The sequence below is a fragment of the Triticum urartu genome, chromosome 7A (assembly GCF_056163025.1).
Source record: "Triticum urartu cultivar PI428250 chromosome 7A, HENAU_Tu73, whole genome shotgun sequence".
Taxonomy (NCBI): Eukaryota; Viridiplantae; Streptophyta; class Magnoliopsida; order Poales; family Poaceae; genus Triticum; species Triticum urartu.
This window is the reverse complement of record NC_141879.1, coordinates 622002609-622024889: the sequence shown is the minus strand read 5'-3', so window position 1 is coordinate 622024889 and position 22281 is coordinate 622002609. Positions and strand designations below refer to the sequence as shown.

Here is a 22281-nt window from a genome sequence, read left to right as displayed (position 1 = left end):
GTGAGGCCTCACTGGCTCTGGCATTGCTATTAACACGCATAAATCATGGCATGACAGTGCTACAACCCTACAAAAGACTTTTTTTCAAGCAGCTACTGCCATCAGTGTACCATTTTGACATATTTTGTGGTATGAGGACGCAAGCATGCCTCTCTCCTTCACCAAGTATTGTTCCTTTAATGTATTATATCTGTTTCCACAGTGTTGCTCAAGGAGAGAGAGGAGCTGGCCATTAAACCGAGCTCTCAATTTCTGTCAGCACCTACGTGAATGCTACCGCGTGATATCGTCTCCGGCAGCTCTTGGAGTACCAAACCCACCCACAAGGGGATCAAACGCCCCTCTCGTACATTAAAGCCTAGTAGCCTACTCAATTACTCATAGAGCCTCGTATGAAGCAATCTTTGCGGTAGATTTTGCAACGACGCCCAGCACGACTGAATCTTACTACATGTGCTACAGTCGTATGAGTACATGGCCCTTTTGACCATGCCTGCATTTTTCAACTACCACGTACCATTTTACGATTTTTCTCTTCAAACACACATAGTGGATAGACAGAAACACATTACATTTTTTGGCTAATTTGATTTATTACACTGGATTCGAGTGAAAGTTTCAAACACTAACAACAGGGTTCTAAAATAATTAACTCCTCTGCCTCTTGCACATATGGCTGTCAATCTCATCTTCATCTTCAAACTCTACGACTTGTACTGCAACTGAGCAGCAGCCAGACCCCTCCTCTGTTGCACTATCCACCTTCACAATATCGCTCTCTTTCTCTCCACCGCTTGAGCCTGTAAATGGATCATGTTCTCCCCAGCAATCATCAATCTGTCGCTGTTTAGTTGATTTGCTGGCGTCGACTGGATGTACTTGAAAAAATTCAGCATGCAATGCAACTATTTTTTACTTCAGTTCAAGAAAGTAATCAAACTAACCAATATTGCTCTCGTGTTAGAGCACAGTAGTAGATTTCCCTCTTTAACAAAGTTTGATTCAACACACTCCTGAATCATCACAGGTCACGATCAAAAGTGAAAATGAAAATAATTAATATGGATTATTGAAAGAGGAAAGATTAACCTACCGAAAGATCGTCAACATGATCATCCTCACTGCTCTCATTCATCATAATAACCCCAACGCAACTAAACTGTACATTAAGAGAGGGTATCAGAGTGATTCAAGTACAAATATGCCCACCCAAATACCAGCTCAAAAGTAAACATACCATAACATTGTGAACAACTTCTACAGTTGTATCTGCCTTCTGATGTTCCATGCGTGGCTCCTCCAAGCTTCCTCCCCCAACTGCTGATGTTTGCTTCCTCCCCAAAGCAAACCATTGAACTTATATAGACTATAGAGTGCCACCACCGCTCCAAAGAATGAAGTTCAAATTTCAAATAACATTAACTTCTGCATTCTAACCACTCACAGGCCTAATTAATGCTTGCCTTGCATTTTTTTCTTCAGGGTAGCATGCATTATCATCGTTAATTGGTTGTCAAAATGGTTGGTGCACAATTCTTTTTGTGTTATGCAAAAAAACAACATTGTTTCCAACTTTCCTATTGCTAGCATATAAAGGATTGCTTCAACAAATAACTCAGTTCATACATAAATCTAGATGTCTCTTCCATTTTAAACATTGATACATAAAATCACCACTTGTTCACAAAAACATCTAGTCATTGTCTTCACCATCCATGGAAGACATGCCGGGGAATGTATTCATCCCTTCCATGAAACTGGCCATTTTCTTGGAGCAGTTGTTCTTCCTGTGTCCAGCAACCTTGCAATTGCTACAAAGTGTCTCTTTCCTTGGTTTCACTGGTAGATCACCCCTCTGTGGACATGTAGTACTCTCGTGTCCTTTACCACGACAAATACTACATAATCGTGTTCGCTTATGTGAATCTTCATAAGGCGCTTTTTCACGCGATGTGCTTGGGTACCCCCTCTTCAGATGCCTTTCCGGTGCTAACATGACCTCTCTTGAAGAGACCTCAACATTACCATTGCAGCTCTGGTCCACAAGATTGATATGAGACGATTTAGAAATTGTTTCTTTAGAAATACTTGGGTGCTTTGTTTTTAGTGTTTTGCAAGAAACCCTAGAACCAACCGAGTTGGTCATGCTAGATGCCTTTTTCGAAAAAAGGCTTTCGCCCCGCTTTATAAATAAAGCAACCACCAAGCATTCAACAAGGTATCACCCAGCACAGACACACACACAACGCCACCGCAACAAGGTCCAGCACAAACAACACAAAGTCTGCTGTGGGCACAACTCAACAAGCCCAAACACCACAAAGGTGGCACACCCAACACACGGCGGCGGCGTCAAAGACGTAGAATAGCTAATCTGGCTCAGGTGGTGGAGGGGGAAGCTGCGGAGCCATACGGAGAGCCATCGCGCGAAGCTGGGTGATGATGGAGGTGATGGCGTCTCTCTCCCTGGGGCGGCTAAGCGGCCACCAAAGCTGCAGGTAACCAGACCATTTGAACAAAGCATTAGTAGCGCGCCGAAGAGGAATACGTTGAATCACAAGTTTATTCCTAATAGTCCACAGCGTCTAGGCAAGCACGCCGATGGTCAGCCAAGTAATGTGGCGGGACGGCGGTGGCAGTGCCTGGAGTTCGGCGAAAAGGTCGGGGAAGTTGTTCTGGTCCCATCTGCCCCCAACCGTCTCGCAGAAACAGCTCCAGAGGAACTGCGCGGAAAGGCAGGTGAAGAAAATATGGTTTGAATCCTCTTCCGGTCCGCAGAGCGGGCAGCGTCCGTCGCCGGGGCCGTTGCGCTTCAGGACTTCCACCCCAGATGGGAGGCGGCCACGAATCCATTGCCATAGGAATATCCTAATTTTCAGAGGGAGCCGGATCTCCCAGATGACGGTAAGCGCCGCAGGACCCGGAGTGGGGGCTATCACCTTGTAGAGCGACGTGGTGGAGAAAAGCCCAGATGGCTCTAGACGCCATCGAGTGCGGTCCTCACCATTCTCAAGCATAGGTTCGTGAAGCGCAATGCATGCGATCAGGTCATCCCAAGCCGCAGTCTCTGCCGGGCCGAACTGACGCCGGAATGCGAGACGCCCTAAGTCAATAAGGGCTGTCGCCACCGATATGCGCGGGTCTACCGCGATGGAGAACAGGTCCGGAAAACGAGCCGCGAAGGGGGCATCTCCAGCCCAGCGATCAAACCAAAACAGCGTGGTAGTACCAGATCCAACCGTAATCGAGGATCCAATGCGCAGGACCGGAAGCAACTGTATGATAGATTGCCAGAACTGGGAGCCACCTGACCGCTGGCAAAAGGCGAGGGGTTGGCCTCGTAGGTATTTCCGCTGAATGATGCGGAGCCACAGGCCACCCTCGCCGTTCGTAATCCGCCAAAGCCATCGAGTTAGGAGGGCAATGTTCATCCGCTTGGAGCACATTATCCCAAGCCCGCCCTGATCACGCGGTTTACAAATTTCAGACCATCGTACCATGTGGTATTTTTGCTTGTCTCCCTCACCAGCCCAATAGAAGCGACCCTGAACCCTGGCAATCTCATGGTGCAGAGTCTCGGGTAGGCTGTAAAAGCTCATTATGAATAGGAGCAGGCTGGATAGGGACGAGTTGATCAGCACCGTTCGGGCGGCTTTGGAAAGCCACCTTCCCTGCCATGGCTCCACGCGGTGCTGGAGCTTGCCAACCGTGGGCCGAAGCTCGGCCACCGTGAGCCTCGAGTCACTAATGGGTATCCCCAGATAGGTTGTGGGGAAACTCCCGAGCGGGCAATTGAGCCGGTCCGCGATACTCCGACGCTCGGCGTCGGAGTATCCCAGAACCATCACTGAGCTCTTATCGAAGTTAATCTTGAGGCCAGACATCTGCTGGAAGCAGAGCAAGAGGAACTTCAGGTTCAAGATGTCGCTCGCCGAACCTTCCACCATGATAATGGTGTCGTCCGCATATTGTAGGAGGGACACGCCGGTTCCTCCTACTAAGTGTGGGACTATGCCTTTGATGTGGCCTGCAGCTTTTGCTTTGTCTAAGATGGCTGCCAGGGCATCGACCACCACGTTGAATAGGAACGGAGAGAATGGATCGCCCTGGCGTACCCCACAAAAGGTGGGGAAGAACGGGCCAATCTCGCCGTTAATATTCACTGCGGTTCTGCCTGAGCACACCATCTGCATCACCCGGGTCACCCATCTCTCGTCAAAGCCCTTACGGAGCAGGCATTCACGCAGGAAGTGCCAGCTAACCGTGTCGTAGGCCTTGTGGAAATCTAGTTTCAGGAAGACTGCCTTGAGGTGCTTGGAGTGCACCTCGTGTAAGCCTTCGTGAAACACTAGGACTCCGTCCAGGATATACCGGCCCTGGATGAAAGCCGACTGATCCGGGTGGATGATTCAGTCCACAATAGGGGCCACCCTATTGGCGTACCCCTTCGCGAGGATGCGAAAGATGACATTGATCACCGTGATTGGGCGGAATTGGCGGATGTCCGAGGCACCCGTAACTTTGGGGATGAGCGTGATTATTCCAAAGTTGAGACGGGTGAGATCAATGGCCCCAACATAGAATTCTTCAAATAGGGCCATGACCTCAGGCTTAATGGATTCCCAGAAAGTTTGAAAGAACTTTAGTGGAAGGCCATCGGGGCCGGGGGCCGAGGATGAGTTCATGCCCTTAATGGCTGCCCATACTTCAGCTTCAGAGAACGGTGCCGTAAGAGCAATGTTATCCTCCTCTGAAACACAGTATCGGGGCGACCAAATATCATGGGCAAGCGCTAATCCTCCCCGAGGGGAGGCAGAGAATAGGTCTCTGTAGAAGCCATCAACATGGGCCCGGATGGCCTCCGGCTGTTGAAGCAGGGTATCACCATCCCAGAGCAGGGGGATGGTGTTGCGGCGGCGGCCATTCGCGATTACCTGGAAGTAGGCTGTATTAGCGTCCCCCTTGAGGACCCAATTCTGCGTACCTCGGAGGCGCCAGAATGCCTCCTCGTCCGTGTAGATGACCGAGAGTTGGTCTTCCAAATCGTATCTACGCATCCATTCCTCGGCCGAGAGGCCCGCGGCATCTGCCTGGAGGTCAAGAGCCTGGATGCCTTCAAGGAGAGTCTGCTTCCGCTCTCGAATGTCGCGACCTAAGTTAGCACCCCACTCTTTCATGAATTGGCGCGACCGTTTGGCACAGAAATGCCAAGAGTCGACGGCCGAGAAGGAGCGGTGGGGCGCCTCACGAGCCTCACGCCACCTAGCGGCAACCGCAGCCGCAAACCCGGGCTGGTTCAGCCAGAATGTCTTGAAGCGAAAGCGGGGGGGCTGGGGAGGTCGCTCGTTCTCCGAGGAGAGAAGTAAAGGAACATGGTCAGAACCGATCCTAGTAATCGCGCGTAGCGACGCGAGAGGGCACCGCAAGTCCCATTCCGGGGAGACAAAGACCCGGTCGAAGACCGACCTGGTCGGGTTGGCCTAGCGGTTAGTCCAGGTGAACCTGGCGCCGACCCTATCTAGTTCACAGAGGCCCATGTCTGCGATGCAGTCATTAAACATTTGCATCCGGGGAAAGTTGACCAAGTTATTGCTTTTATCGTCTTCAGACCGAATGAGGTTAAAGTCCCCACTCAGCACAACCGGGAGCTGGGCGGCCAAGACTTTCGTTTGGATCTCAGCGAGGAAGGTCTCTGAGCGGCTATGGTCAGCCGGTCCGTAGACGATAATGACCTCCCATTTGAAGTTGAGGGCACGCTCAAAGATCTCCATGCTGACGAAGAACTCCCCACGGTCCATGCTACCGACCTCGAAGGTGGCATCCTTGACACCTAGAAGGATACCACCCGAGTGGCCTGCGCTCCCACTAGAAGGGAGCCAGTGCCAAGCAAATAAGTCGGAACTCAAATGTTCGAGTTCCGACAGAGAAAACTCCGTACGCATCGTTTCTTGGATGGCCACAATGTCTATTCGCTCGTTTCTCATGTACTCGATGAGTTGGCGGCGATGGCCGTCTTGGCCGAAACCGCGGATGTTCCAGAATAGGGTTCGCATCACGAGACCATTGGGGGGCTGCTTGACCCCAAGACTCGGGATGCGCTTTGCGCGCGGAGGGCAGCGGTGCGTGACCGAGTGCGGCCCCGGACCTCAGTCGGAACAATCGCTGCCCGGGGACCTCGCGGGGCCACTGTGGAGGGGACGGGGGCGTCTTGGAGGCGAGCACGTGCCTCGGCAAGGTGCCCGTCCAGGATTTCGCGGGCACGGATCGCCGCAATCTGGACAAGCGGGGGGCCAACCTCCCCTCGGAATATGATGGCCGAATCAGTTGCCACCTTAGCTAGGTGGCCTAACGGAGCGGACTCTAGAGCGGAAAACGAGCAAGTAGCGGGGGTTACTGGGACGAGCGGGGTACCTGGCTCGAGGTTCCGGGCGGCGGCCCTGAGCTCCGCCTGCTCGGGGATGGGCAGAGCTGGGCTACCCTCCGGCCTGGCCGCCTCGATCCTGGCGCTGCGACGAGAAGACGTCACTGGTGTCGAGGTCGACCTGCCTCTCCTGGAGTACGCCGTGGTCCGAGGGGGGAGGGGGTGGACAACCACCGGGGTGGTCACCTCCGCCGTCACCCCTCCGGGCATCGGACCGTGAGATGGGAGCTGGGTCGGTGAAGCGGTGGGCCCAGGCCGGACTGTAGAAGCAGCGGGAGGAGACGGTGGGGCATCATCCGAAGAGCACGCGCCAAGGGCCATCGGGGCCAGGAGCACTGGAGTGGCCAGGGAGGGAGGGCCCGAAGGCTGCGCCACAGCCAATCCCAGCCCAGGCGATACCGCTGCCACCGATAGCGACGCGTCCCGAGGAGACGGGTCTGGGGGTGGCTCGTGCGCAACCGGGTCGGCCAGCATCGGTTCGGCAAGCATGCCAGAAGCCGGGCGGCCCGGAGCCGACTCCATCCCAGCCAAGGGAGCATCCAGCGTGGGGGGCACAGGCGAGCAGATGGCGGTGGTGATGACGATTGGGGCGAGGGTCGTGATGCCGGGGGAGCGGGGAGTTGACGCCGGGAACACCTGAAGGCTGGCGTCAGAGGAGTCGCTGCCGTCAGCCACGGCGTGGGAGCGGCCGGTCCCCGCGCCGCCCCTCGAGGCCGGAGCGGCAGCCGGGGGGTGGGGCGGGCTATCCTCGGAATCATCATCATCCTGCTCCGAGCCGGGGTTGGGACCGTGGTGTGGGTTCCTGTCGCTGTGCTGACCCGGCCCATCAGAGTCGCCACCCAGGAAGTTGTCGTCGGGGATGCGTGGGCGGCCAACATGGTTGGGCAGCTCGAGGGAGATCCTGAGGTCGAAGCCCTAGTCGTTGAAGAACACCCGGATCTTGGCATGGAGTTTGGACGAGTCGAGGGACTTGACTTTGACGCGCACCTCCTCCTCCTTCCGAAGGGAAAGCTCATCCACCACGACCACCTTGCCAAGGATGCGGGACATGCTTCGGATGACACGCTCCGAGCGTGCGATGTCGGGGAGGCCGACAATGAGGATCCAAGCCGTGTCAAGGACGGCAACCGCCAAGGGGTCCCGAATCGGCACCGAGATGTCCACCACCAGCTTGTTGAGAGCAAGAGTGATGTCACCACTGCGGGTGCCATATCCGTGGCTGACGGCGTCGGGGAAGATGACCGGGAACTGGTTTCCGTCCATCATGGTGACCTGCCAATCCCAGGTGCAGTGGTATAGGTGGTTGAGCTCCGCTTCAAGCATCTCTGGTGACGCCACCCCCTCCCGAATAGAAACAATCGCCTGAAGCGAGGGGGATGGTGGGGGGATGTCCGGCACCTCGATGCGGAAGAAGCCCATGCCCTTAATGCCGTGCCCATACATCATGATCTCCTCCGACACGGGGCGGTCCGGGCATAGGAAGGCCGAGTGTCTCGAGTCCGAGCAAATGTAGCAGCACGGTGGACTGGTGCAGGCGACCTGCGAATGGCCGGCGAGGCCGTAGTTGAAGCACTTCTGGAGGTCTTGTGGTTGGTTCCAGGCGCGGGCTGGGTTGGCGGAGGTGGTCGCCGGGTCACGGGTCGGAGCCAGTGGAGGGGCACCACCATTCCCACGACCGAGACCGCGCTTCTTCTTCCTCTTAGACCCCTGACGGCCGCGGCCTGCCCCATTCATTGTGGGAGGGAAGGCCGGCTCGTCGCGGGGGGGCTGGTACCGACGACCAGGGGCGGTGGGGGCGGGCTGGGAGAGCTGCTGGTTGGAACGGGGAGGCGAGCGCGAGTGGCCCGAGCGGACGGGGGATCGGTCGTCCCGGCGCCGCGTCAGAGATGGGGAGCGACGCCGTTGGTTGCGCCAGTCCGCCCCAGGAGCGGGCGAGCGGGACCGAGATCGGCCCCGGCGATCAGCCCGTCCAGGCGAACGGCGTGGCAGGGAGCGGGTGTCCGTACGGGGAGGTGAGCGACGGTCAGGGCGGGGAGGAGATCGACGGCCATCGCGCGCCGATAGGTGCCGGCGCAGGTCGTCTTCGCGGCGGAGCGCCTCAGGCAATGGACGCACAGCATCACGGCGGTCGTCGGCGCGTCGCTTGGGGCGGGTCCCCTCAACACCCCAGTCCCGTGGCATGGGGCGGGTCCGGGGAGGGCGGCCTGCTGCGCGAGCGGAACAAGCGCCAAGGGGAGCTAGGAGGCGGCGGCGGCGGAGGAGGGTGCGAGAGGACGGGTTGTCGCTAGGTAGCGCCTCGGTGGAGAGGATGGAGGCCTAGGGAAGCCAACAGGAGGCCATATCGACCTAACTGGCGGACCGAGCAGCCCAGGACCGGACCGGGGCAGAGTGGGCCAGCCTAGCATCGGAGCGGCCCACGAGCCAATCGCAGGGCCCATCCGCGGCCGGTCCATCAGAGGACGGCCTGACTGGAGTCGGCCCAGCCCGCGAGGAGGCGAGGGGGCAGCGAGGGTTTCCCCTCCCGCCGCCGCCGCCGCCGCCGCGGCCGGGACCGGCGTCCTGGACAGGACGAGCGCGGGTCGATGCTGCCCTGGAACGTGACGAGGAGAGGAGCTGAGCTTGGAAGCCCCGAACGACGCAATGAACGGTCTGAACGGCGAGCGGCGCACGAGCACGGGCGGGCGAGTCGGAGTGGCCGTCAGGCGGCCCGGCGACGCGCCGGCCAGGGAGGAGGGTGCCAGAGGGGTGGAGGACCGCCATGAGACCCGGGCACACCCCTGGTCCGACCGCCCAGCGACGCCCCACGCCTGCGCGCGGCGGCGGCGAGCGGTACAGGACCCAAGGGGAGCCCTTTGGCCCGGCGTCCGCGGGGAGACCGCCCCAGGGTACCGGCGCGACCGCGGGATGGAGCACGATCCGTCCCGGCGAGGGGGGAGGGCGCAGTCCCGGCAGGTCGACGGCGGCCGAGCAGGGGGTTCCCGGCGTACCACCGGCCGTCCGGCAGCCACGTCGTCCTCCTCCGCCAGGTCGGCCCAGCGCGGTGGCTCGGCCGGTTCGGGGGATGCGGGGACAGCAGGCGTCGGGGGTAGGGGCGTGGACAGGGGGGCTAGCGGCGCGGCCGCGACCGCAGCGAACGGGAAGGTCGCGGGGTGGAGGTCCGGCAGCAAGGCCGCCGGCGGCCGGGAACGAGCGGCGAGTCGCCCTCCGCGTCGCTAGAGCCCATCGCCTTGTCTCTCCACCGAGCGGCGAGTCGCCCTCCGCATTGCTAGATGCCTTAGCCTTCTGAACCACGCTTAGTCCTTTTTTTTCCATGCTCAATGCCATTGCTCTCTGCTTCAAATCACACAGCCCACTCATAACGGACTCGAAAGCCTCTGCATTACTGTCCCCAAGATGAACAATTAATCTGCAATGCAGTTATGTACATCGCAGAATGCCTGAATGTCATTGCATCCGGTGGACCCATGTCTCTCTGGTAATGCTTGATATGATCAGGCAAAACATCATGAGCATCTACTGTCCATCTCTTCATTATGTGTGCTTTCGGGATTTTCTTAACATCTAGTATGATCATTACTTAGACGAAAAGATCATCAGTTAAAATGTATAATAATCATTAGTCCGATTTAAAAAAAAGTCAGAAAATACCTTAAGTATATGACAACAAATCATTCCCATGTGTTCATATCTTCCACACTCACAAGTGTACTTTGTTTGATCTTCAGATATAACAACCTCATACCTATTCTTGAACCAGAGGGATCTCTCTGCTCAGGGTTACCGTGTATGGCTGCATATTTCCTTCTTGGTTCTATCTCTTCAACATCATAGTAACCATCTACATAAAGAACCCTTCCAAACATCTCAAACATTGTTCTGGTATATATCTTGCTTGCGTGACACTCAATTGGGAGATTAGATTTTATAACAGCCCCCCTGCAGTTTAAAGTGAAAAGTGCCAGTTCAAGTTGCATACAAAATATGTTTGTATAATTCTAGAAAACATACCAGCCTTGTCCTTTTCTCTTGAAATCCTTCCTCCTGATCTCTGTCATATTGTAGCTTGCCATACTGCTTAACGAAAACGTTCATTGGACATGCTGGTGGCACATAGTTTTTAAGCATGTGGTTCGCACTCTCACTCCGTTGTGTTCTTGTCATTTTTGCACAGAATTTCCCACTGAAATATGGTTCGGCCCATTTCTCCCTAACCTCGTAAACTTGAGCTAGGAATGTGTTACTCGCCAACCCGTACTTCACAATTAAATTGGACCACCCTTTTTCTAATTCTTCTATAGTCAGCATTTCGTCACAAAGACGGTGAATCTCTGTCCTGAAGTCTGACTTCTTTGTATAATTGCTCCCTAGTGACTCCTTTGCTTTTTTTAACACATGCCAGTTGCACCATCGGTGAGTCGTCCCAGGGAATACATTCATAATCGCAACCTCCATAGCCCTAGCTTGATCTGTTATATAAATAAGATCCATTTTAGATCATCATTGATTTTTTGTTAGTTCAAAAAAGAAACAGAATAATTAGTAGTACTGCTGTAGTGTTACCTGTTAAAATTGTAACTGGTTTCTTCCCGCCCATCATCTTTAGAAATCCGCTGAAAACCCATTCAAAGCTCTCTACTTTCTCATCACGCATCAAGACACCGGCATACTATGGAAGTGATTGTTTACTCCAACAAACAATCCGAAAGGCATATCGTACAGGTTGGTCTTATATGTTGTATCGAATGTAACGACATGGCCAAAATGATGGTACTGGAGCTTGCTACGTCCATTAGTCCACATAATTGTTCTTATCCTACTCTCGGTGTCTACTTGAACTATATACTGGAACTCACTGTCTCTTTCTTTCAAATCTGAAAACAAATCCATAGTTTTCCTAACATCGTCATCCGCCTGTTCCTTGCTTATTTTTCCACATAGCGTCCTAAGGCACCTTTTAGTGAAAGGTACATTCTCTATTCTACCAAAAAACGTGCCAATTATACTTTAAACTTTGCTTAGATTTATGTTATTCTCACGAAGCTGAGACACAAGCTCTCTAGTGTATTTGTCAATATGACGATGTGACTGGAAATGCAACTTCTCTGCACAATTTGCTAGCATAGCGTGATTGTGCACATTCCTATACTCACAGATAAACCATCCTTGATCTTCTGTTCTTAGAAGGCGTAACATGGAGGGGCATTCACAACGGCAGGAAGTGGTATTAGTTTTCTTTGGTTTCCCCTAATTATAAAATTCACAGTTAGCTGCACTATAACTCTTCGGTAAATGAACATAAATTACTGTCAGAAAAACTTATAGAATAACCACAGAGAAGGTCTTGCATGCATTTTGTTCCCCTGACGTTGGTTCTGCTTTTCCCGTATCTGATGCCAATTCCTAGCTCCCAAGAATATAGGTTGTAGAAATCATAAGCTTCACCCAAAGAATCAAAAACCAGACCAACCGAAGGTGCAACCACTGCATCTGTTTTCCTGGTAGAAGACCCTCTCGAAGCCTGCTCCAGAGGTGCAACTCTATCTGGTTTAGTCTTTCTTTCATCTGGCATGACCCCATGCCTCGGCCTAAATGAAAAAAATTAGATTAGTAAATTAATTGTTTCACTTGGACAATAACAAGATGCAGACTTTATGTAAGGTTTTACATTTAAACATATTATGCAGTTTGAAGAAGCATCAGGAAAATAAAGATTGCATTCCACTTCAAAACTGTATACAACGTTTGAGAGCTGAATAAACGTTTTCTACTTTCAATATTTTCTGTTATTTTTGTCATAATTATTACAAATCGAACCGTCCTATGCATTGCTACAGCCAAGATTTGCAGTATGGTCTTCGGTGTAATTATTTTGAAATCGATCCTTGTTGTGCCAGAATGATATACCTTCTGATCCACCCTCCTGAAGATCTAGTTGCAACAGAGTCGTCTTCTTCGGAAACGTCACGCACAAGATCGATCTGGGTCTCTTCGCTTGGAGAGTCATCAAGCTCCTGGCTCTTTACAACTTCATCAAGTGCTGGCAGCCGAATCGGCCGTTCTAAACTACTCCCTCCGTCTCATAATATAAGAACGTTTTTGACACTAGTGTAGTGTTAAAAACGTTCTTATATTTTGGGACAGAGGGAGTAACTGTTAACCAGTTCGCTACAATACAGAAATTGTACTGTCAGCAAGGTAACCCGAGATCTGACAGCTCCCAGATCCAGATCGATGTATTTTCAGTTGGGATGGACAACATACCTTCTCATTAGAGATGCAATCATTCCGCTCTAAATTCTCTTCTGTTGTTGTTGAGCTCGATTCCAGGACGACACCGCGCGGTGGTGGTTGGTGGTGGAAGAACTCCGCCACCGTCTTCTCGCCGGAGAGTAGTGGTCCATTTGTTTTGGGTAAGAACAGCAGCACCATCTACTCAAAGGAGTTCGCTATCCTCGTACAGAAACAGGACGCGATGCATTCACCACCCGTATTGATTATCCTTTTCAAAGCAATTTAATTCGACCGGCCGAAAGTGCTGTTCTTACCTGCACTGAAACGTCATCGTTCTTGCACCCGACATCGTATACAACTTGTATTGGCCAGACTATAGTTTTCCCCGCTTTTACAAAACATATTCACTACACTAGCAACAGATCTTAAAGCCAACAGCCGCCGTCCAGATACAAGGGGCGTGCGCCGCCCGGAGCCAAAAGTGCGCTTCCCATGCATATGACACTAGTCTAAATTACTATTTTTGTAGTGCAATGTAACATAGTAGTAGCGTCAAAGATGACCGATAAATCATGAGTGGACATGCAGCCACGCGAGGTCGTTATCAAGACCGACCATTTCCGCGTGATTTGTGCAGCTCTAATACATCGAGTCTGTATAATAAATTTCATCCACCGTATACAGTTAGTACAGCTCTTGTATTACTTCTGACCTTGCCAGGAGATGGCCCAGAAGGCAGACTCGCGCATTGAAGACATGTGTTGATTAACATGTCAGTCCAAATGGCCAGCTGCACCACAATAACTACACTCATCCATGCTAGTAGTACTCCCTCCATAAACTAATATAAGAGCGTTTAGATAACTAAAATAGTGATCTAAACGCTCTTATATTAGTTTACAGAGGGAGTACTTGATTAGAAGATGGCCGCGGAGCATGTCGTTTGAAGCGTTAACTACATTAAAAGCATGCACCATGTCCATAATCACACTAGCTCTCTCCATCCAGCATTGTTCAATTTGGAAAATGAGGTATTTTAGTTTTGTCATTTGTTTCGGACTACTGATTTAGAACTCTTACATGCATCAATTTTTTCATTGAAAAATCACTTAACTCCATCCTTCATAGTTAACTTGAATCACAAAAAATAGAATCTGATTTTTAAATGCAACGTTGATACAAAATCAGAATGTCAATTAAAAGATCAGGCAAAATTCTACCGAAAAAGTCAAAATACTTTTACATAACTTATAGGATATTTGAGACATCACCAATAAGAGAGAACGGTTTTTTTACGGCTTTGATTTTGATCTCAGCTTCACAAGTATACATGTTAACCAAAACTTACGGTTCCCATTTTTTAACAAATTAGAGACATCAAAACCAACTCCACAAATTTCTAATTGAACTTACAATATGAAAATATCTACGAGATGCATTTAATTACCTGAATATATGGGAGAAATTTTGTCATGGTTGCAGCTAAATTCATGTGCTTAGTTGATGTATTAGTAATATGTTAATCAGTAAATTAGGACTAACCATCATACACGTGTGTTTAATCAGTGTGCCAGTTATTAGCCATGTAATATCTTGGGCTAGTTAGCATATGAGTATTACCATACACTAAACCATCCAGTTTGTCATGAAACAGATGCTATGATTAAAGCTTCTTGTACTAGCATTATTCCATTGATGCATCTGCCAATTGATGGGTGACACATTAATACATATATAGACTTGGCCACCTAATAACAATTGCCATAAGAAAAGTCTGCAATGCAAGGGAACGAACAGGCTGGATATACGTCAGCACGTTTGTGCTTATACCCAAGTAAAATGCAGGATCAAATCCAGTGTCCATATGCTAACCTGTGTATCTCTGTTTCTACCGAAGTCATTTCCCCTGTTCTTCTACTCTCCACAGGATGCAAATCGAAAATGAGCTACAATGCACACCACGAGCAAGGGCGGTACTTATGGTGGCTGCCCCACATCCAGAGCAGTTATGAAGGAACCCAACATGCAAGGGACATTGCTACCAGACGAGCCAATATTCATACGAAAATTAAATGAGACCTGGCCCACGTGTGCGAGGTAATGTTGCGTATTTACGCTGGCGTGCGAATTGACCACCCCGTATTGCATAATGGGCTATATTAACTAGGAATCATGATGTGCATGTGGACGTGCGAGATTACGGCATCGCATGCCACCATGTCCCAAAAATTCGCGTCCCAAAGATGACTTCATTTATTATGTTGTGGACTCATCTTTTTTCGGGAAGCGCTATGTTACAGTAATATATTATGCTATCACTTTTCATTAACTACATGTCACATAAGCAAAATTTTCTTGATGTGCGCTATGTTACTTGCTAAGTTACTCCCACTATGACTAACCTAATAGGAGAGAGAAAGTAATAATTAATGTGCCATGACTAATTGTATCTTATTTCTTGATATGTTTGATGTTTCTTAGATGGAAAGTACATGATACTAATTAGGAAGAGAGAAAAACTATTTGTATAGTTATCGTCTCGGTCAGCTAGGGATTAGAGATTAATCGGAATCAGCGGATTAATCGATTTTATCGGTCGACTATTAATCGAATATTTTTTGCAAATCTCAGGTTCCCAACACTAAAATACGCTATATTCAACACCAAAATATTATTTGGCAGAAATGTTACCTTGATTCCTAGCCTTTGAATCCTCGTATAATGACAAAAAATAGAACACCAGTACATATTAGGTAACAAGGTCCACAAAACATAAATAAACATAGTTTTTGCAAACATAGTGCTATGAATAGGTATGATTTATCGATAGATTCCCAATAAATCGCTTGTCAGAGCGATAAATCGGTCCAAAAGATAAACGGTGAAGATAAGGCATAATCTTATCAGTCACCCCCCGATTAGCAATAAATCAGAAGATTAATCGCTGAATCGGAAGATTTCTTGAACAGTGTTTGTAATTAGCAGGCTATGCATGCATATTTTAGTTGAATTAGTAGCACATACACATGGGTATCTTGAGTATGCTTATATTTTTATTAGGTACAATACCCTGAGTATGTGTATTTTGATTAGGTATAACACCAAGACATAAATATTATCATTAGGTATAATACTGAACAACCACGTACCCTAAATATTTATGAATATGCAAGATGTAAAGTACTCAATATATTTTCACGTATGTGCATACTCGACGTATTTCTCCACAGCTACATACCCAACACGAAATGTATGAGCACATACCCAGAAAATATGTATATATGCGATATTTATGGGTACATACACATTAATTTTACATCTTGAGTATGAACTTATATATTGGATACTCTCAAGTTTCACATATTTGTATCTCAGGTATACACATACCAAAAAATATGACGAGTACATTCATACAAAGGAATAAAAAGGAGACGTACCAAATTAGAAAGTTTAAAATGATTGACGCTATAAATTAGGAAACAAATCAATGATGGTGCACGGTCACTTAAAACAAAAAAGGCTTAGCGGGTTGGACCCGATCAAGGTGATCAGGCACCTAGGGTGTGCTTTAGATAATTCGGTAGAGTATGATTTATACTCTATATTTGTGGTTTTTAGGGGCAAGCTAGCATTTAGGGAATCAAGAGTTGCTATAAGAAACTAAGAACCCATGTCTGCTATATTTACATCTACGAAGGACGAATCATCAAAGTTGATCTAAATTTTATTTTGCATAGATGTGGTGGACCCTATATACTAAATCGTCCAAGTTGATATGATTTCATAAATTGCACTTTATACTGAAGATACTTGAGATTTTCTCCTTATAGTTCAGGATGCTTGAACTTTATGGCTACATGCATATCTGAATTTTCCATTTACACCTTAATTCTATGTACCCACCTAATAGTACATGGATCCTTGATACGCCCTCATACTATAAGAAATGAAACTACTGCTCGCTACTAACTGCCAGACGGTGTGCCCCATGTAATTTTGTACTTTTAGATGTATTGATATTTGACTAATTCAACACACAAATCAACAACGTGTGGAAAGGCTAATTGGGTAGCATCCCAATTTTCTGATCACGCGTATTAATCACATACAAATATTTGTGAAATTGTACAAACTACATATCAAGAAGCTTGGAGTACGGACTTTAAATTTAGGAGCCTACCATAACACATACATACGTATGAAAAGCCTATGCCATAATATGGCATTTTTTTACAAAGGTCGGGCGATTAGCTTGAGGACCAGGCCTTGACTAACACATCGCAGTAATATAAATGTGACATAAACGTGCCAATTGACTAGACTCCCTACTTTAATTCTATGCATTGAGATGCAAGTAAAGAATCTACTAACTACACATACAAACTATATGCTTGATTTGTTCCTTGGTTGGCTCTTGTAGGACGTTCCAAGTGTCGCGTGAGGCCTTTGTTGTCCTATCGATCCACCTCATCCAGGTAGTGGAAAGCAACCACAATGCCATGTATAGTTGCGGTGGTAGGACACCGAAGACCTAAAAAACGATGCACACCGAAGCTTGCATCTCTGCTTGTCCAAGTCAATCAAAATCCAATGATAATTACTGTGCTAACTTCTTTCCCAACGCCTTTCATTCACATTGTTCTCCCCAAAGAGTGTATATGTCGCCTTTGTTTGGTACATCCTCTCTTTCTCTACCAGTGCATGTTGCTCCTTTAATAGACATTGTGGTGGGTCATAGTGAACTAAATGATGACGGGGAAGTAGGATATGGCGATTTCATAAATAATGAGCTACTCCCGAGGTTTTTTCTATGTTATTCCGTTTCTTCCCTATTCTCGAACAAAGTGACATTTAGACATTGTGAGACAAACCTAGCATATGATTTTTATTTGGTTAAAAATGAGTTGACATATTATTTGTAGAGTTTGACTTTGAAATATCTAAAATATTATAGGTGGTCAAAATCTGACGAAGGACAAGTCGAAAACTCACTTCATGTGAACTAGATTAGGATAGCCCTAGTGTTCCATTGTAGACTGCATCTAAAATTGTGATATCTTGCTTTTTGCTTAAGTGGATCCCTAATTAGGGGAACATTTTTATTACTCGCTCCATTCCAATGAATAAGATGCTCAACCTTTTCAAAATCCAACTAGAACCATAAATTAGTGACTTAAAAATTATACTACATCTGCCCGGAAATACTTGTCACTCAAATGGATGTATCTAGGGAGTACCATTGCAAACTTCTTTTCAATAGGAATTCAATGATATATTTTTTATCACATATAATTCACATTTGGTTGGTCTAATTTATGGTCAAAGTTTAATTCTGAGATGAGTGCACGCCTTATTCAAAGAGTTTCCGGATGGAGGGAGTACCACTGAAACAGATATATGTAGATTAGAGGGAGTGTCTTCTTTTTTCTTAAGTGGATGTCAAGTTAGGGGAACACTTTTACACATTTGAACTCTTGTGTGACTCCATTACTTCGATGTGATAGTGATACACGTACGCAAAAGACTTTCTAACGGTTGATTTTCTGAAATAAATGCACATACAAATACAAATACATGTACCGACATATCCAGTCAATTCTGGTAAGGGCGTTGTGTTGTTTGTAGGATATATGGATTGATTTTGTGCTGATTTGTCGATGCTGACTCTCAAACAGTCAAGTGGCCATAGTCTAGAAGAGGGAGTAATTTTGTGGAGAATAATCTATTGACACCGCTTGTTTGTAGCGACGGAGGAGGATTGTTCTTGAGCACAAGTGATTGAGATGAACGGGGCACTAGTAGAAAAAGGTCCAATTGTCCCGGTTACCAGAGGCCCACTTGTCTTGGTTCAGGAACCGGTACTAAAGTCCAACACCTTTAGTCCCGGTTCGCTTACGAACCGGGACAAATGTGGCTCCACGTGGCCACTGCGGCGAGCCCAGGCAGGAGGGCCTTTAGTCCCGGTTGGTAACACCAACCGGGACCAAAGAACATCCACGCGTCAGCAGCTCAGGAGCTGGGGTTTTTATTTTTGTTTTTGAAAGGGGGGTGGTTGGGGGTTTCATATATTGTGTTAGCTAGCTAATAGCTAGAGAGAAGTGACCTCTCTTATCTCCGTGCTTGGTCGACGCTACATACTATATGTATAGAGAGGACTCAACACACTAGCTAGTAAGAAAATGAAGGAAACCATTAAGCACAGAAGATCGTCATGAACATATACAGAGAGAAGTGATCGACCTCTCCTCTGAGAAATTGGTCGAACAACAAGTTTTCGTATATCTATCCGACGCTACTAGCTACATATATACAATATAAGATCTCTTACACTCCCTAACATCTGAAGTCAAGTTCCACATGGTATTCTCTGACTTTATTGATGACGTGGTCAAGAAAGAATCCCGCCAATTCCTCTTGAATTGCTTTTATGCGATCATGTGCTAGGAGTTCATCCCGCAACTGTCAGAGCTAAATTGAAGAAGAGGGTCAATACATGTGTATGAATGAAACTGATCAACACAAATGATGGTAATAAAATAAAATTGTGAATATTTTTGCTTACGCACTTCATATTCTTTTTCAGAGTAGCCCTGCTTATTAGAGGTCGTCGCGTTGTAGATGAATCACAAACGTAGTATCCAAAAAAATCATTCCCGGCTTCCTGCCACAAGCACTTTATGAGAAATAGAGGTCAATCAAACTGATAAGCAAACATGCTAAAGGGTATTGATGAAACTAGCTAGAATCAATGGGAGATGCGCGAAACTAGGTAGTAGTACTTACTTTCGGGTGTTTAAATCGCAGCTCGGTCAGAAGTCCCGGAGAAATTGTGGTGAACTCTTTCTAAACCCTGCGAGACAAAGAAAATAATTACTTAATATCAGGAAATGAACAAAGTTGCCAATATGGTGCGATAATGATCGATTGAACTTCTCGAGCATTCGAGTCATGTCCGCATACTCCTCGGGATCTTTTTGTTTGGAGTCTAAGACGGTTACTTCTCCCCGCTCAAGCTTAATCTCTAGGAGAGTAAAGTGGAACCTGCGCACGCATGCATAACTCATCAGTTACATTACTATAACCTCGGATAATAAGAGAAACCGAATGTGCACAAGAAAGTAACACTCACTTGGGTAAGGAAAGAGTATTTTATCTTTGCTTTGATTTTTGAGCAACGATTGTAGCAGTTATCCTTGGTTTCTGAGACATTGTGTTTAACCGTAAATTCATGTATGACATTTGGGTTAATGAACCCAATGTCATAGATTTGTGCTTTTCTCCATTCGATGATCTTCAATCTGTATAATATAGTGATGATAATTATATATACATGCAATGAAAGAGCTGAGCTATATATAGAGAGGCTTAATTACATAAAGTAGTACTTACAGACAATAGCAAGCCACGAGTGATTTGTCGAGGGCCTTTAGATTATAGAACTGGAAAAACTCGTCAAAATCAACAGTTAACACATCTTGTCCAATGAAGTCATGGTCATCTTTAATTCTCATTCAAAGCATACTTCCCAGACTCGCTGTAGGTTTTAATGTACCATTGATGGAATCTTCGCATCATTGTTGTTAGAGGAGGACTTCCATCTTTGAAGAGAGGCTTCCCGTACTGGTATCTGAATTTGTCCACCCCCATTGTATCAAAATGTGCATTGTCGGGCAGGTAATCACCAGGTGTTGGAAATATGCCCTAGAGGCAATAATAAAAGGATTATTATTATATTTCCTTGTTCATGATAATTGTCTTTATTCATGCTATAATTGTGTTATCCGGAAATCGTAATACATGTGTGAATAATAGACACCAACATGTCCCTAGTAAGCCTCTAGTTGACTAGCTCGTTGATCAACAGATAGTCATGGTTTCCTGACTATGGACATTGGATGTCATTGATAACGGGATCACATCATTAGGAGAATGATGTGATGGACAAGACCCACATACTTGTGGCACTGCCGCCTTGGTCACATAGGTGTCAAACGCATGAAGAAGCTCCATGCAGATGGACTTTTAGAGTCTCTTGATTATGAATCATTTGACACGTGCGAACCATGTCTCATGGGTAAAATGACCAAGACTCTGTTCTGAGGAACAATGGAGCGAGCAACCAACTTATTGGAAATCATACATACTGATGTGTGCGGTCCAATGAGTGTTGAGGCTCGCGGTGGCTATCGTTATGTTCTCACCCTCACTGATGACTTGAGTAGATATGGGTATGTCTACTTAATGAAACACAAGTCTGAAACCTATGAAAAGTTCAAGGAATTTCAGAGTGAAGTTGAGAATCAACGTGACAGGAAAATCAAGTTTCTACGATCAGATCGTGGAGGAGAATACTTGAGTCACGAATTTGGCACACACTTAAGAAAATGTGGAATAGTTTCACAACTCACGCCGCCTGGAACACCTCAGCGTAATGGTGTGTCCGAACGTCGTAATCGCACTCTATTAGATATGGTTCGATCTATGATGTCTCTTACCGATTTACCGCTATCTTTTTGGGGCTATGCTTTAGAGACTGCCACATTCACTTTAAATAGGGCTCCGTCGAAATCCGTTGAGACGACACCGTATGAATTATGGTTTGGGAAGAAACCTAAGCTGTCGTTTCTAAAAGTTTGGGGATGCGATGCTTATGTCAAGAAACTTCAACCTGAAAAGCTCGAACCCAAGTCGGAGAAATGCATCTTTATAGGATACCCTAAAGAAACTGTTGGGTATACCTTCTACCTCAGATCCGAAGGCAAGATCTTTATTGCCAAGAATGGATTCTTTCTAGAGAAAGAGTTTCTCTCGAAAGAAGTAAGTGGGAGGAAAGTAGAACTTGATGAAGTGTTACCTCTTGAACCGGAAAATGGCACAACTCAAGAAAATGTTCCTGAAGTGCCTACACCAACTAGAGAGGAAGTTATTGATGATGATCAAGATACTTCTGATCAAGCTCCTACTAAAATTCGAAGGTCCACAAGGACACGTTCCGCACCAGAGTGGTACGGCAACCCTGTCTTGGAAATCATGTTGTTAGACAACGGTGAACCTTCGAACTATGAAGAAGCGATGGCGGGCCCGGATTCCGACAAATGGCTAGAAGCCATGAAATCCGAGATAGGATCCATGTATGAAAATGAAGTATGGACTTTGACTGACTTGCCCGTTGAACGGCGAGCCATAGAAAATAAATGGATCTTTAAGAAGAAGACAGACGCGGATGGTAATGTGACCATCTATAAAGCTAGGCTTGTCGCTAAGGGTTATCGACAAGTTCAAGGGGTTGACTACGATGAGACTTTCTCACCGGTGGCGAAGCTGAAGTCCGTCCGAATCATGTTAGCAATTGCCGCATTCTACGATTATGAAATATGGCAAATGGACGTCAAAACGGCATTCCTTAATGGTTTCCTTAAGGAAGAATTGTATATGATGCAGCCGGAAGGTTTTGTCGATCCTAAGAATGCTAACAAGGTGTGCAAGCTCCAACGCTCGATTTATGGGCTGGTGCAAGCATCTCGGAGTTGGAACATTCGCTTTGATGAGATGATCAAAGCGTTTGGGTTTACGCAGACTTATGGAGAAGCCTGCGTTTACAAGAAAGTGAGTGGGAGCTCTGTAGCATT

At 47.4% G+C, this 22281-nt stretch overlaps 1 protein-coding gene across 1 annotated transcript; it reads right to left on the bottom strand.

Moving 5' to 3' along the window:
* Window positions 1–6277: 6277 nt before the first annotated feature.
* Window positions 6278–8602, bottom strand: LOC147960752 (uncharacterized). The gene has a single exon (XM_087535569.1). It carries the CDS (start codon window positions 8600–8602, stop codon window positions 7337–7339), a length of 1266 nt encoding a protein of 421 aa, XP_087391695.1. The 3' UTR covers window positions 6278–7336.
* Window positions 8603–22281: the final 13679 nt, after the last annotated feature.